This window comes from Ursus arctos, unplaced genomic scaffold, assembly GCF_023065955.2.
Source record: "Ursus arctos isolate Adak ecotype North America unplaced genomic scaffold, UrsArc2.0 scaffold_14, whole genome shotgun sequence".
In the NCBI taxonomy this organism is placed as follows: domain Eukaryota; kingdom Metazoa; phylum Chordata; class Mammalia; order Carnivora; family Ursidae; genus Ursus; species Ursus arctos.
The window spans coordinates 28,706,864-28,723,539 of NW_026622808.1; the positions used below are offsets into that span (position 1 = coordinate 28,706,864).

The 16,676-nt window shown below is 58.7% G+C and overlaps 1 protein-coding gene across 1 annotated transcript in view; it reads left to right on the plus strand.

The window, feature by feature from the left end:
- SLC25A42 (solute carrier family 25 member 42) overlaps window positions 1-15,947 on the plus strand; it is a 28,441-nt gene extending 12,494 nt beyond the window's left edge. Inside the window, exons 2-8 of the mRNA XM_026500584.4 lie at window positions 4,364-4,478; window positions 8,264-8,369; window positions 10,085-10,110; window positions 10,940-11,106; window positions 11,488-11,604; window positions 12,177-12,328; window positions 13,677-15,947. Of these exons, the coding sequence (XP_026356369.2) occupies window positions 4,398-4,478; window positions 8,264-8,369; window positions 10,085-10,110; window positions 10,940-11,106; window positions 11,488-11,604; window positions 12,177-12,328; window positions 13,677-13,984 (957 nt within the window). The 5' untranslated portion in view covers window positions 4,364-4,397 and the 3' untranslated portion in view covers window positions 13,985-15,947. The remainder of the gene's footprint in view (window positions 1-4,363; window positions 4,479-8,263; window positions 8,370-10,084; window positions 10,111-10,939; window positions 11,107-11,487; window positions 11,605-12,176; window positions 12,329-13,676) is intronic.
- Window positions 15,948-16,676: the final 729 nt, after the last annotated feature.

The following is a 16,676-nucleotide window of genomic DNA, read 5'->3' on the forward strand; positions in this document are numbered from 1 at the left end:
CGCCGGTCTCCCCACAAACCAGGAGCCCCAGTCCCTTGCCCGGGGTTCCCGTGGCTGCCAGCGCCCTTCCCCAGCCCAAGACGCTAAGCCCCTGGCTTGGAGCCCTCAAGTGGACCAGGAGGGGCCAGATCAGCCAGCCAGCCCCTCCGTGGCCGCAGACATCTGCAGTGTTTCTCTGAAACCCCTGGCTCATCCAGAAGCTCGTGGTTTTCATAAGGCATTTTTTTTCTTTAACTTTTTATTTTGAAATAATTTTAGGCTTACAGAAAAGTGGCAGAAATCCTAAGAGTTCCAGTAGATGCTTCGTACGGCCTCCCCCAGTGTTAGTTAGCACCATACAGGATACCGTCATGTGGCTCAGAAAACAGGCCCCGACGCCGTGCAGGAGCTCACCTCCAGCCTGGATGCGGGCCTCCCCAGTGCTTCCCCTCATGTGCTCCTGCCGGTCCAGGCCGTCCCGTTGCACTCGTCATCCTGTCTGCCTCGTCTCCCCTGATCCGTGACAGCTCCTCGTTTCTTTCCCTCATCATCCGCAGCCTTCGGACTTGCTGAGAACCGCTTGGTCGGGTCCAGCGTTGGAGAGAGTCCCTCGGTGTGGGGTGTGGTCTGTCCGCCGCTTCCTCATGATTAGCCTGAGGCCCTGAGTCTTTGGTAGGAATCCCGCCGAAGCCACGGCGTGTCCTTCCTGGGCCACCATGTGGGGGAGGCGAGCTGTCTGTAGGCCCTGTCACCAGTGGTGTTGACCTTGGTCACTTCGTCAAGATGGGGTCTGCTCATTAGTGACAGGCTGAGTGGCCTTCTCCCGTGGGGATGTGAGTCACGCCTTCCCTCTGTCCCCTCCCTCAGCGTAGCTTCCCTTCCAGGCCTGCGCCGGGAGCAGCAGCTGGCAGTGGCCTTAGCGGCCCCCGAGTCCTCATGCTCGTGTCTGGAGAGCAGCACACGTTCCAAGGCATTTGCCAGACCCCCCTGCAAAGAGGTGCCACCCCCAGCCTCCCTCCTTGCCCACCCCTGTCTCATGGCACAGTTGCGTTACTGCCACCGCACTTGCAAACAGCCCTTCGCTCCGGGTTCCACCTGCCTTTCTCCGTTGGGAGCGCAGTCGGCCATCTATCTTTTTTTTTTTTTTGGTCCTGTTTTAAAGTTGTTTCCTGGTAACCTGGCTGTTTCTTTGCCTTTCTTTTGTCTTAGGTTGTTTGTTTTGTTTTGTTTTTTTAAACTGATTTGAAAGAGCAAAGAACTCTTTATTTCTTAGAGAAATTAGCCTTCACCTGAGGGACAAAGTCTTGAGATTTTTCCCCCCTCGCTCCCCCAGGGCAAGGATCTCCTCTCCACCCTGTGAGCCTGGGAGAGCTGCCAGGAGACGCTGAACCCTGGTGAGCAGCTGGCAATCAGAGACTGCTCACTCTGTGGGGGTGGGGGCCCGGAGCCCCCCCACTCTCTCTAAAAAGGGCCCTTAGTCTTAGTGTCCTGTGGTGGCCGTAACAAGTCGCCACAGACTGGTGGCCTGAGACAACACAGTTTTTATTCTCATAATTCTGGAGGTTAAAAGTTCAAAACTGAGGTGTGTGTGGCCTTGCAGTCTCCAGGGCGGGGTCTTGTTTCTACCAGCTTCTGGGGACTCCCGGGGGTCTCCGGCTGTGGCCACATCAGCCCAGTCTCTGCCTGTGGTCACTGGGCCTTCCTGTCTGTCTCCTCTTCTGTCCTATCAGATCACGTTGGATGGGGGGATGATCTAGGACGACCTCATGTGGAGGGCCCTACCTTAAGTACATCTGCAAGACCCTTTTCCCAATGGCATTGGAATCCGATCACAAGTTGCGGGTGCAGATGTCTCTGCGGGGCTCCCGTGACTTGCTTCAGGCGCTCTGTCACCTGCAGCAACACAGTCTCCTAGGTCTGCATGGCTCTGTGTGGTGACTTTGTTTCTGTCCGCCTGCACCACGCCAAGGCCCCTTCGTGAACGGTCTGCGTTGAGTTTCCGCAGCAGGTCCTGGAGTCAGACAACTGAGGGAAGAAAGGTCCACCAGGCTCGATGGGCGGCCCCTCTGCGCCCGCACCGCCTGTCCAGTGCAGAGCACCACCAGCTGGCCTGGGACGGACAGTTGTGTCCTAGGGAACTTGGGGCAGGAGTTGGAGGGAGAGTGAGGCCACAGACCAGAGCCGCGTGAGGCTGGGAGGTGAGAGGGCTGGATCCTTTCTCAGGAGGGCACGTTCACAGACTGTGTCCACATTCAGCATGCCCATGCCCCCAACACAGCCCTAAGAAAGGCTGCATCATCCCTCTGCGTGCCCGGATGTGGGGACCATGCCTTGGGGTCCACGGCATCGGGGATGGTGCTGAGCCATAGCTGTCCACGCTGCGGGTGGGGATGATCCAGTCTCCGTGCCCCCCACAAGCTAATACACCAGCAGCTGGCTTGAAAAGTTCCCTAGGGCCTAGTTTCTCATTGTGGGTTTGTGAAAGTTTTGGATTTATATAAAAATTGGCAAAGGTAACAGTTCCCCTACACCCCACACACTTAATTCCCCCTACTAATAACATCTTACATTACTTTGGTACATTTCGTCACAACTAATGAGCAAATACTGATAGATGACTATTAATTAAGGCCATAGTTTATTCAGATTTCCTCAGTTTTCCCTAGTATCCTTTTCTAGTCCCCAAATCCCACCTGACATCTAGTCGTCACGTCTCCTTAGGCTCTTCTGGGCTGAGACCGTTTGTGGGACTTTCTTGTTTTCAATGACCTTGACAGGTTTGAGAAGAACTGGTCAGGTGTTTTGTAGGGTGCTCCCCAACTGGCATTTGTTTAGTGTTTTTTCATGGTTGGCCTGGGGTGATGGGTTTAACAAGGACCACACAGGCGAAGTGCCCTCATCACACCTATCCACAGCACGTGCCATCAGTTTGACTTTTCACTGTGATGTTGACCTTGATCACCTGGCTGAGGTGGCATCTGTCAGATGTCTCCGCTGTAAAGTCACTCCCTTCCCCGTTTCTATGCTGGACTCCTTGGAAGGAAGTCACCACATGCAGCCCACACCCCATCTCAAGGGCAAAGCAGCTACACAAATGATCTGGGGTTCTTCTGCCTGGGAGATTGTCTCTTCCCATGTATTTTTTATGTATTCAGTCATTTCTTTCTTTCTTTTTTTTTTTTTCAAGATTTTATTTTTAATCTCCACACCCAGCGCGGGGCTCAAACCCACAACCCTGAGCTCAAGAGTCACATGCCCCACTGACTGAGCCAGCCAAGCGCCCCTAATTATTTATTTCTAACTGTGGACTTGTGGGTATTTATTGTACACCTTGGGCTATAATCCAGTAATTGTCGCTCAGAGCGTTCCAGCTTTGGCCACTGGCAGCTCTTTGATTGCCCTGCCTCTCCCGTGGTCACACCCGCATTGCTTTGGTTCCTCCCTGGCACCTCGGGGTGCTCCAGGCCCATCCCTCCCCTGTCTTGGAAGCAGCCATTCCTCCTGGAGCCAGGACCCATTTTAGGTAGGAAACAGCAGCAGAGGACAAGTGGAGGGGGATCCTGTGTGTGCTTTCTAGGACGTTCTGCCTGGCATGGACGTGGGTGCCCGGGAGGACCTGGAGGGCAGGAGGGGCCTTCGCAGCCCGCCCCTGGGATGTCTGTATCATTTGCATCATTTTACAAGGAAAGCGTGTTGATTTATTGGATAATCTTAAAGCACAGGAAACGAGACTCCCAGGAACCCCAATACATGGCTCGCATCGTCATCCTTTTTTCTGTCTTCCCCTCACTGTGGTTTGCCGAGCTTTGCTGAGCTTTGCGGGTACTTCCACCTAGGTGTTAAATGTAGGTTTCCAGGGAGGAATCCTCAAGTATTAGGACCCTTTACTGTAAGCTTGGCCAGAAAAATCCGGCAAACTTGCAGTAGGAAAAAGAGTAATTTTCTAAGTGTTTCTGTGGATAGCTACTCAGGTCCAAGCTGACAAAAGCCCAGTGGGTGCTCGGGTCCAGGCAGTTGGGGCCAACTCTGCCTTCTGCTGTGTGACCTTGCCAGGGGTGGCTTCCCCTCTCTGAGCCCATCTGCCAGGATGGTACTAGGTTAAAAAAAAAAACGGATAACTCAGAGGCCTGTTTGTGATCAAATCGGAGAGCCGATGAGAAGGACTTTTGTCAATGATTAAGCAATCTGCGCTGGGGACTGGCATTTGGAGGCAGGTGCCCGCGTCGCCCACGTCCTTCCCCTGCAGGGAGACGGAAGCCAGGCTGTGAAGAGCACCCTGCTAGGGCAGTTCTGGCTTCAGGTGACTCAGGGATGAGTCACAGGCCTGAGGCAGGTCGGGTTGGCCCTCCTCTCACCAGGTCTCACCGTGCTCCCTCTCTCCCAGGACCGAGTCTCCTGCCGCCCAGAGCTGGCCTGGAATGGGTAATGGTGTGAAGGAGAATACGGCGCGTGTGCGTGAGGATGCCGAGGCCATCCTGCCCTCACCCGTCAATTCCAAGGCAAGTACCCCGCCTCCCCGATGGGCATTTTCCTGAGGTCCCTCTTCTGTGCTCCTGCACCCCATGGCAGATGCCCCCCCACACACACACGCATTCTGGGCACAGCTGTGTTGTTGGGAGGCCGTTGGCGGAGAGGGGTACAGGTTGGTCACCTTCTGTTCCATTTAAAGTCCCCTTCGTGATGTGGATCCTATCTGCCCAGCCACTTCGTAAGAAGCCAGAACCTCGCCCAAATTTGGCTAGGATGTCAAAAGGTGTCCTTGATCTCCTTTTCTCGCTGGGATTTGTGAGCGCGAGAGAGTTAGTCATGGGCAGGGCCGCTGTGGGGGCGGGCGCTCGCCTGCAGGGTGTGCTCTCAGCTCCCAGTCTCCTCTGAAGTTCATCTCTGATTCCACCTTCGCTTGAAGAAAAGGTATATTCCCTTTGAAAGAATGGGGATCAGCCTTGGCCTCCTTCACCAAAGAAGCCAGTAGAGGTTCTTCTGGCTGAACCTAGAGCACAGACTGACCCAGCCCCATGCAGAAACCCAGCTCCGGGGCCCACAGGCCATTCTCAAAGTCCACGGGGTCAAACGCCAAAGTGGCATCATCCTCTTGCCCTCCCAAGCTTTCCTCAAATTTGAGGTCACCCTGGGAAGCACCAGCTGGGCAGGAGGACTGGTTTGTAGGGTCACCACGCTGGGGGTGGATGTGGGGGAGCAAGGCCAAACCCCAGAGCAGGTGCACCTGTCCCGCACGGGTTAGCGAACTCCCCAGCCGCTGGCTGGCTGGATCCCACCAAGCAGGCGTGCCCGGCCAGAGGCCCGATGTCCGTCGTGCGCTGGGACACAGCCAGTGCTGGTTTTCCTCTACGCTGGCCAGCACGGTCGCTCGGCCAGCCTGAGGGGGGGCTTACTCTGTCAAGTCCCGTGTCTTTGGTGAGGGACCTGAGCACCTTCTTGCAGTGTTCGCGGCCTGTGTGGCTCCCGTCTGTGGATCGCCCGCTTTCTCTCTGCTGGGCTGCCTGGCTCGTTCTTCATTTGCGGACTCTCTCCATATGACGGGTATGGAGCCGGGCTGTTCCGTGACGCCTGGGCCGAGCTCTTCAAAGAATCCACGGGCCCTGGTCACTTAAGAGTCACTGGGAGCATTGATCAGAGGTGGCGGCGGGCTCATCCACTGAGCACAGGAGTCGGGCTCGTGCCACATCCCCGGAGCGCCGCACCCTGGGTGAGGGGTTTGAGGACACGCATGCCCGGCGTGCGCAAGTAGCCTCTGACTGGGAGCACCGCAGGCTGCCCGGGACGCTGCCCTAGTAAAGGCCGTGGAGGGGGCACCTTGGCTCGGCCTCAGGTAGCCGCAGGGCACATAGACCGTCCGTGGGGTACGCCCTCTGCCCACAGCGGCCCGCGAGGGGAATGGTCATCACATTGATTCCCAGAGGAGACTGGGAGCCACTTGGGGCTCGGAGCTGGTGCCAGGAGCACCACCGAACACTGCACAAAGAGGGTGGAGCCAGAACTCCAGAGCCTGGCTGTGTGATCCAGAAAAGGCAAGGGTCCCCCAGTGACAGGCTTCCGTGCAGCAAGGAGAAGATGGAACCCCGTGGTGAAGCACCACCTCAGAAACTTGGAAGGGAGAGCACTGCCATGGGAAATTATTTCTCTAGGGAGGGGAGGGCTGGGTTACTGGAGGAGGTCCTGGGGGCATTAGGGGAAAGGACCTGAAGCCCTCCAGGGACAGGGCCGGGTCGAAGGGCATGGCGGCCCCGGGGAACACCCAGACCTGGCCAGGACACAGCACGTCAGTGTGTCAGGGGTGAGGAAAGGGGGATCAGAGAGGCCCTCGGTCACTGCAGGCAATCGGGACAGAGCCCACATTCAGGCCAAGCGTGCGGACAGACTCGGAGCCCAGCCCTTCAACCCTGATCCACCCGCTGCGCTGAGCAGACTTGGGGCGTGGCCCTGGACCCCATCATGCCCACTCAGACCCAGGCTGCCAGTTGTACCCCCCAAATGCCCCTTATCTGTCCCCTGGTCCCAGCCCCCATCTCTCCACCCTGAGCTTCTTTTTTTTTTTTTTAAGATTTTAATTATTTATTTGACAGAGAGAGAGACAGCCAGCGAGAGAGGGAACACAGGCGGGGAGAGTGGGAGAGGAAGAAGCAGGCTCCCAGCGGAGAAGCCTGATGTGGGGCTCGATCCCAGGACTCTGGGATCACGCCCTGAGCCGAAGGCAGACGCTTAACAACTGAGCCACCCAGGCGCCCCTCCACCCTGAGCTTCTGTAGGCGCTGCCTCCTCTCCAGTTATAGTTCAGAAGGCCTGTCTACCTTCCGTGCGTCTCCATTTCTCTTTGGGTAGACACCAGCCTGCTCGCTAAGCCCCCAGGCTCCGTGGAGTCCAGCCCCCACCCGTCTTTCATCTCCTCTCCTCCCTGTGCCCCCTCCCTTTCCCTGTGTCAGCCACCCTGCCTTTCTGTGGTCCCCGAGGACGCATGCTTCTTCTCACCAGGGCCCCTGGGTGTTCCATTCCTCCCCCTCTTGCACAGTCTCACACACACACACACACACACACACACACACACACACGCCAGTTAGCTGCACCTCATCCTTCAGCCTCAGCCCCTCACCCCTGACCCCATGCTCTCCCGGGACCCTAAGCCCTCTCCTTACAGCCGTTCTGGATTGATGACTCTATGCATTTTAATTTAATTTAATGTATTTATTTGAGAGAGAGAGAGCTCGAGTAGGGGGAGGATCAGAGGGAGAGGGACAAGCAGACTCTACACTGAGCACAGAGCCCGATGTGGGGCTCAATCCCAGGACCCTGAGATCATGACCTGAGCCAAAATCAAGAGTCGGACACTTAACTGACTGAGCCACCCAGGCGCCCCTACACATTCGTCTAAAACCTTAGTTCATGTCTGGCTCTCCCCGTGGACCGGCAGCCCCAGGGGCAGGGGGTGTTGTACACATGCCTGCCCACACACACGTGTGTCCCAAGGCCCCTCAGGGCACCTGGTTCCTGTCGGACTCCAGGGACTCCTGGGATCACTGAATGACCTACCCCTCACCATCTTTCCTCACTGCGGAGCCAAGGAAGATGGGGGCCCCTCTGGTCCCCTGCGCTCCCCATGATTGCTTGGCGAGAGTTCTGTGGCTGAGTCAGCTGGGGGAACGGAGACTCCAACCTGATGAGCAGGTGACTTCTTGTGCAGCTCCTCATGGGAAGCTTCGAGAAGACTCGGGAAAGTGCTGGCTCTGAGGCTGGCCTCATGATGCAGGCCGGCCACCGTCACCGCCACCCTCACCTCGGCTGGATAAAGAACCACAGATGCCAGCCACTGTGGGCCTGATGGAAAGTTGTGGAATGCTTGCCCGATACCACAGCCTGATCCCCAGACCACAAGGACCCTTGTCCAGTGCACACAGGCGGTGGACACGGCCAGAGTCTGCACTTGGGGTGGGGTAACCCATCGGTTTGGGGTCAGTCCTGTTGTAGGCCGTCTCTGAGAAGTTGGAAACTCATGGGACAGCCCCACGAGTGGGTCACCTCTCATGCGGATGGTCTCTGTCACCCAGAAGGTTTTCACTATGTCCCACTCAGGTTCTGTGGCTGGTGGACTCAGCCTGCCCTGTGCCCCACTGTGACCCAGGCCCAGCAGGGCTGTGACACTTGCACAGCTGTGCCTTTTACAGCCCTCAGCCAGGGACAGAAGGAAAATGCTCCTCCTGGGGGAGGTCCCCAGCAGAGCCGACCCCTGTCCCTCTCTCATGACAGACTGTGTTCGTGTGTTTTCTTGCAGAGGGATCACAGGCAAGTTCTCAGCTCCCTCCTGTCTGGGGCCCTGGCTGGTGCTCTTGCCAAAACGGCGGTAGCTCCCCTGGACCGAACCAAAATCATCTTCCAAGGTAAATGCTTTATGTCCGTCTGTCCTGTGTGACAGAGATGCTTCCCAGCAGTCCTCTTCCTCCACAACCCCAAACCGAGCTGCAAATTGGCTTTAAAACTGCCTCTTTAGGGGCGCCTGGGTGGCACAGCGGTTAAGCGTCTGCCTTTGGCCCAGGGCGTGATCCCGGCGTTGTGGGATCGAGCCCCACATCAGGCTCCTCTGCTATGAGCCTGCTTCTTCCTCTCCCACTCCCCCTGCTTGTGTTCCCTCTCTCGCTGGCTGTCTCTATCTCTGTTGAATAAATAAATAAAATCTTAAAAAAAAAAAAAAAAAAACTGCCTCTTTAAAATCCACTTAGAAGCTCTGTCAGCACCCCAGGGCTGCCATCACAAAGGGCCACAAACCAGGCAGCTTACGTTCCAGAGACCGGAAGCCTGAAATCCAGGTGCCAGCGGGTCGGTTCCTTTAGCAGGCTCTAGGGGAGGAGCCCTCCTTGCCTCTTCCAGCGCCCCGGGCTCCGGGCATCCCTGGCTGTGCTCACAGCACCCCAGTCTCTGCTTTCCCCTCCGTGTCTGTGTCCTCTCCTCTTATAAGGACACTTGTCATTGGATTTAGGGCCCACTCCACTCCAGTATGACCTCATCTTAATTTAATTACATCTGCAAAGACCCTGTTTCCAAATAAAGTCACCTTCACTTGTACTGGGCTCGAGGACACGGACATATCTTTCAGGGAGGCCCAGTTCATAGGACCAACACGCTACCTCCTTGGGTTAATCAGCCACAGTGTCCCCTGAAGATGAGACCTTTGCTCCCACAGACAGTGACCGGTGCCCACAAGAGGGTGTCACAGCTGGGGCCCCTGTCCCTCCACTGTTTGGGAGGAAGGGACTGCAGATTCAAGCCGGGCTGTCCCCACTTGCACAAGCTGGTCCCTTAGCCTCCCTGTGCCTCAGTTTCCTCATCCACAAAACAGGACATTAATATCACCCTCCCGAAGGAGCGAGCTGCCGTGGGAAAGGGCGTGCGGCTGAGCACCCGCCTCCCCGTGTGTCGGCAGTGCTGTTACCCGGAGTGAGTGTGCAGCGTAGCGCCCTGCAGGGAGCTGGGTTTAACTGGTGGTGTCGGTGTGGACACACGTCCGCACAGATGGGAGCGCGGGGGTGTCCGGGGAACATGGCAGACACTCCGCAGACACTCGGGGAGTAGCAGAGGGAGGCTGCATGACCATGACCCCTTCTGGCCGCAGCGGCTCAAGCCCCTGCCAGGGGGGCGCACCGTGGCATCGGGGAGCGAGGTGGCAGCCATCGAGGGTGGGAGAGGCTGGTCAGGGGTGCCACGCCCGCACCTGTGAGAAGAGAGGGCGGGCTCTAGGCAGAGAACACGCCCGGGCCTTGTTCTGAGAGGCCCAGGCCCCTTGGTTGCTCTGCACAGCTGGCGGCTAGGAGGCCTTTCCCGAAGGGGTTTGGTTGAATTGGAGTCTAGCCGGGGGCCTCTGCGGAGACCCTCACTTCTGCCGGGAGTGAGGTGGGGTGGGGGCACAGCGGTGAGGAGGCGCTGGAGGAGGGCGGCCCTGCTCGGGAAGGCCCCGCACCTCAGCCCTTGGCGGGGCAGCAGCCACAGTGGCTGTTCTCAGTCCCTGTGCTCAGACCCAGCCCCTGCACTGGGGGTCCCACGGACCGAGGGCCTGTCCTTCACATCTGATGTCTCTGTTGTTTGTTTGTTGTTTTTCCAGTGTCTTCAAAAAGATTTTCTGCCAAGGTGAGCTACTAGGTCCCCAACTCCAGGCTCCGGGGCCATCACCGTGTGCCGCTGGGCTGGCAGGAGGTGGTAGAGACACGTGGCCCAGGGGTGGAGGCAGAGGCTTTTCCAAGTGTTTTTTCCCTCTGGATCCCCCACGAGCCAGTTCCCAGGCTGCCAGGTGATCGAGGCCTCCCCACCAGGCCCCAAGGCAGGGGCCACCTGTCCTGGCACCCCAAGCTCTGCCCGGATGTAGCAACTAACAGGAGCCCCTCATCCTTGGGGAGGTGGGGAGAGGACTTGGAATTATAAACCCATAATTTCACATTTGATTCATTTCTTTAAAGATTTTATTTATTAGAAAGTACAAATGCAAGAGCAGGGGGAGAGGGAGGGACAGAGGGAGAAGCAGACCCCCTGCTGAGCAGGGAGCCTGCTGTGGGGCTCGATCCCAGGACCCCGAGATCATGACCTGAGCTGAAGGCAGACGCTTAACCGACTGAGCCATCTAGTCGTCCCACATTTGATTCATTTTTAAACAGAGGGCAGGCATTACCTTCTTGGGAAAAGATAAAGAATATCTTTAAAAGCTAGACCGTGGGACAGACCGATCGAACACCCTCTGTGTGGGACTGTCATCTGCAAACCTGGTTTGCCCTGGCTCACTTCACTGTTCATAAGGTCAGGAGAGTAGGGAGAGAGGGGTCCCTGTGTGGGGCCCAGAGAATGTGGGGAGGCAGGGCCGGGTGGGATCGATAATGTGGGCCCCAGTCACAGTGGACCAAAGAGGGTGTTCAGCGTGGAGCCGGAGCGGGGCAGGCAGGGGCATTGACCTTGCCCCTCCCCCCAGGAGGCCTTCCGGCTCCTGTACTTCACCTACCTCAACGAGGGCTTCTTCAGCCTGTGGCGCGGGAACTCGGCCACCATGGTGCGCGTGGTGCCCTACGCCGCCATCCAGTTCAGCGCCCACGAGGAGTACAAGCGCATCCTGGGCCGCTACTATGGCTTCCACGGAGAGTGAGTGCCCGCCCCCAGCCGCCCCCCAAAACCCTCCCACTCCATCCCATCACCCTGCCCTCCCATCCTCCGCATGCTCACCGTGCAGAAGTCCTGTCGTTTGCCTGCGCATCTCTCAGACCCTAAGTCCCAGCGGGACCGTGATCCCAACTGCGCCCCGCAGTGTCTGTGGGGAAGGAGCACGTCACTCATCCACACAGACAGATGGGAAGGAGAGGCAGCCACGGGAACCTCAAAATGATACCCACCCAAGAGACCCCATCGCTGGGCCCTGAGGAAGCCAGCCCCTGCCCATTCTTTGGTTCTCCGCGCTGGCTGAGACCTGTGGGCACCCCAAGTCTTGGGGGGGGGGTCTCACTTTCTCTCCTCCCCCTCTTTCAGAGCCCTGCCCCCTTGGCCCCGCCTCCTTGCGGGCGCACTGGCTGGAACGACAGCTGCTTCACTGACCTACCCCCTGGACCTGGTCAGAGCCAGGATGGCCGTGACCCCAAAGGAAATGTGAGTCCCCGGGCCAGGCCTGCCATTCTGCAGCTGCTGCAGAAAGGCCGTAATTGTTTCTCTGACCCTGGCGGTCAGCTTCTCCTTACATCAAACCAAAAGTTTTCTTCATTTTTTTAAAGATTTATCCATGCATTTTTAGAGAAAGAGTGGGGGGCAGGGGCAGAGGGAGAGGGAGAGAGAATCCCAAGCAGACCCCACACCGAGCGAGAAGCCTGACACAGGGCTCGATCGCATGACCCTGAGATCGTGACTGGAGCCGAAACCAAGAGTCGGATGTTTCACCGACTGCGCCACCAGGCGCCCCCCAAAGTCTTCATTTTGAATTAGCACAGATAGGTCACAAATGCCCACGGTTGAAAGACGGGCGCTGCTCCCCACAGTGATCTGGGCAGCGAAGGTGGGCTACGGCCTGAGCACGCAGTCCCCCTCCAGTGCCAAAGCTTCGCAAGGTGGTCACGTTCCTTAAAGAAAGCAAGCGTCACACCAGCCCCTGGCCTGCCTGACCGCAGGGGGAGCTGAGCCCCCTCTTCGTGCCCACGGCTCACCCGCTCCGTCCCCCGGTCCTGCAGGTACAGCAACATCTTTCACGTCTTCATCCGCATCTCCCGGGAAGAGGGCCTGAAGACCCTCTACCACGGATTCACGCCCACCGTGCTGGGGGTCATTCCGTACGCAGGGCTGAGCTTCTTCACCTACGAGACACTCAAGAGCCTGCACAGAGGTGAGGAGCCGGTGGGGGGGGTCCCCCGCCCTGGGAGGCACAGGCTTCCGGCCCAGGTCCCGGTCAGAAGAGACAGACACCAGGCCGCCACGGAGCCAGCTGGACTCCCAGCCTTTCGTGCCTGTCGAGTTTTAAGACCAACTTGGTGAAGTCCCGAGTGTCACCAAGGGCAGTGGCAGCCACTCGTGCCCAGAGCGTCCGGGTACAACCTAGCCGAAAGGGGAAGGGCCCTCATGGGTGGTGGTAATTTTGAGAAATTCGGAAAGCACAGAAAGGCACAGAGAACAGTATACAGCCACCCCCACCCGAACCCGCTGCCCCCGGGGACCAGGTGTTAACAGTGTTCCAAGATGGTTTTTGTTAAAACAAACGTTCCAGGTGAAGTCGAGGTCCCGTGTTCCCTGAGCCCTGAGCAGCCTGAGCCCTGCTCCCTCCAAGGCCGCCGTCTAAGAATGTTGTCTCTCACGGTGGTTGGAAACACTTGCTTGTGCCCAGGAACCATGCCTTGTCGTGTTTCCTGGTGAGGAACAGCAGCCGGTAGAGCTGCCTCCCGCACTTCCGAGGGGCGCCGCGGGGCCCCAGGCCGCCTCTGAGTCCCGCGCTGTCATATCCGAGCTGCTGTCCCGTTGTTGTCCTTTTAGTGGTGGCGCGGGCCTCCCCTGCTGGGGGCCGTTAGGGGTTTCCAGGTTGTCAGTGATCAGCAGACACCCCGTCTCTGCGTGCTGGATGTGAGCCCCTGGTTTTGCGATTTACTCCTGTCCCCGCTCTCCCCAGCCCTGTCCCCGCGCACTCACCCGACTCGGGCGCTGGTGGATTCCGTCGTGCTCGGCCAGTGTGCAGAGTGAATAGCGCCTTCTCACTGGGTTTAACTCCTCCTGTTACATCCGCGAGCACACATTGTTAAAGAACCCCACTGTTGGTTGCTGCCCCCTCCTGCGTCCCTCCCGGCAGCTTCTTGCCCGATCGTCCTGTCTGGGCAGCTGCTCCCCTCACCCCTCACCATGCCCCTGCACCCCTGCAGAGGGTCCCACGGAGCAGGCCCGGGGAGGGGGGTGGCAAGGGCAGCAGATGGGAAACCAGTGATTAGATGAGCTTGCTCTGGGTGGTAGGACTTGGTTTAATGATTATTCGAGCATTTCTGCCTATTTAAAAACTTTCTTCTCAAAAGGAGTGGCTGGGAGGTGAGGAGGCCGGGGCGGGGAGGCCGAGAGTGGGGGGAGCCAGGGGGTCTGGAGCCACGGCAGTGACGGCAGGAGCGTGGGCCCGTGTGAGCGCCAGATGCGGGGTGCCTTCCCCACTGGGTGCCCCCGCCACGCGCTGACGCGGCCCCTCTGTCCCTCGCCCGCAGAGTACAGCGGCCGCCCGCAGCCCTACCCCTTCGAGCGCATGATATTCGGGGCCTGTGCCGGCCTCATCGGGCAGTCGGCCTCGTACCCGCTGGACGTGGTGCGGCGACGCATGCAGACGGCTGGGGTCACGGGTCACCCGCACGCCTCCATCCTGCACACGCTGCGCGCCATCGTGCGGGAGGAGGGCGCCGTGCGCGGCCTCTACAAGGGCCTGAGCATGAACTGGCTCAAGGGCCCCATCGCCGTGGGCATCAGCTTCACCACCTTCGACCTCATGCAGATTCTGCTGCGGCACCTGCAGAGCTAGGGACCTGCGGCCGGCTGCTCTCGGGCCAGGGGGCCGAGCTGCCACGCGCGGCGGCCCGCTGACCCCTTTTGTTTCTGAGCCTGTGGAGTGAGGGTGCGCTCCGTTCCCCCGGGGAACAAGCTGGCGGGCCTGGCCTTGGTCCCGAAGCCAGCGGCCCTTGAAGTGCAATGCTGGGCCTGGTGGGCGGGGGCTCTGGCGCTCTCCCCAACCCTCCTCCCCGGGGCTGGCCCTGCCTCCTGGAAGGGTTGCCCTAAATGCCCTGAGCTGGGAGTGACCAGCGCCACCTCCTGGCGCCCTGTGACCTTGGATGTGCTCCTGGTTCTAGTGACCCCATGCCCCCTGGGCCCGGAGCCAGACTCCACCTGCCCCTGTGCTCACGGAGGGGAGGGAGCCCCAGAGTGTACAGAGAGGCCCGGCCTCCGGGCCCCAGTGAGGTGGGGCCAGCCTTCTGCTCAGCTGGGGCTAGAAAAACAGCCTCTTGCCCCCCACCCCCCTCCACGTGTCCTGCCTTTGCCATTACTTCCCAGGTGACATGACTGTCACCAGAGCCTCCTCGGGAACAGCCTTCTCCCAAGAGCGTTATTTGGATCCTGGACTCCATGGCCAAAGTGGGGCCCCAGGAGTGGGTCTCCCCCTCTGTTGCCCACCCACCCAGCCTGTAATGTTCCCAGGAGGGTCGCGCCTCCCCCGGGCAGCAGAGTTTGAGGAATCGCCCGGTTTTGGGTCTGAGTCCTAACCTGGAGGCATCTGCTGAGAACTAGGGACCCAGGTCGCCTCCTCTGGGCCAGGAAGCTCCCACCCCTGTCCCACAGGCCTCACCGACAGAGGCCAGGCCTCAGGCCCTAACCCTCGGCCCCTAGGCACAGCGGCTCCTGGGGAGCCTGTGGCATCTGGCTCCCTGGCGCCCCACCGGAGTGGGCCCTTGGCCAGGACGCAGGACTGTGTAAGGCACACAGGGTGGTCTGATTTCCATGAACAGAGTGCTGGAGGTGACTGGCAGCTTTGATCCTCCTGAAGTGGGAGCCCCTGAGTCGGCGTGTGGCCTGGGGGTGGAAAGTTGGGGTACCCCAGGACACCCCCAGGGAGCCGGTCTCATGGAGAGGTCCCCTGGGGTCTGCCAGGTGTCACAGGGATGCAGAAACACCCATTTCTGAATGACACGTAGAGTTTCTTGATTTCTTTTGGTTTTGCTTTTCAATCTGGCTGCCCCCAGGTCAAGTCACAGTAAACCCTGAAGGGCCCGCTCTGGCTCCAGGCGGAGAGTGACCAGAGGGTGACCAGATCGCTCCCCAGCTGCCATGTGTGAAAGGGTCTGAGAGGGCCTGTTTGCCCCACGCACATTTCCAGTCGTGACTTTCATTTCTCGCTTGTGTTCTGTCCCATTTCTGTTCTTGCCTTGGACCTGCAGGTGTGAAGACCCCTCTCTCTGTCCTTCCTTGCAAGTGTCCACCGGCCAGCCTGAGTCTCGTCCCCAGGGTCCCATGTCTGGTCTGTTGGATGGGCTTCCCACCTCCTCTCCCGGCTTTGCCCAGTGCCCAGGAGGGGCCGGAGAGGCAGGGACCCCTCACAGGGAGATGGGGTGGGGCCCAAGGGCCCCCGGGCGAGAGAAAGCAGCTGGGGCTGGGGGGCCACCCCAGGCAGGTGAGACCAAATGAATGGTTGGGTGGCACCGTTCTCTGAGCTGCAGGCTGGGCCCCAGAGGGGAGGGCCCCCAGGTCCTGCTGGCCCCGGCCTGCCTCCCCGAGGTGGCTCTCAGCTAGCTGAGTGGGCCTCGGCGCAACCACCCCCCACCCAGCCCGGCACACAGCTGGGCGGTGCCCTCCGTGGCCACGCCCCTCCCACCGGTGGCCATCCGAATCTCGAGTTACATTTTGATGCCATGAAGACACCTTGTTTATATATAATGTTTATATATTTTAAAGATTTGTGCCAAGAGAGTATATTTAATAAAAATTAAAATGACTTTTTTTTTCTGACCACGTCCTCTTCTTCGGCTCTGAACCCCAATCTCCACCCGCCCCCCCGCCTCCCCCCCCAAGCCAAAAACAAGGTTAAGGTTGAGGTTATTTTGACAGATTTTTAAATATGTTCTTGAATAAACTTATGATTAAAGTAGGCCCCACACCCAATATGGGGCTTGAACTCAAGACCCTGAGATCAAGAGTCGCATGGTCAGGGTGCCTGGATGGCTCAGTCAGTTAAGCAGCGGACTCTTGGTTTCTGCTCAGGCCAGGATAGCCTGCTCCGGATTCTCTCTCTGCCCCTCCCCCACCTCTGGCTGCGGGAGGGGGGGGGGTGCGTGCTCTAGGGACTGAGCCAGCCAGGCACCCCTTGAATAAATCTTTTTAATGTGTTTATTGTTTGAATTATTACTACATACGGGTCTTCTAGAAAACTCAAACTGCACGAAAGGGTTGCGGTGAGAAGGTCGGCCCGCCGGTTCCTTTTGCCAAGGTGTCTTCGGTTACCAGTCTCTGGGCCTGGGCGCTGCTGATGTCTGGGCACCTCAGGGTGTCGAGCAGCACCCTTGGCCTCCACCCAGCAGATGCAGTAGCGTCCCTGTCCCCTCTCAGTCGTGACAACCCAACCTGTCTCCAGACGTTGACTAGTGTCCCTTTGGGGCAGAGTCGTCCCCTCCCGTGCGAAGCGCTGACCTGCGGTGCTGAGCGCGGCGAGCCGGGGAACAGAAACG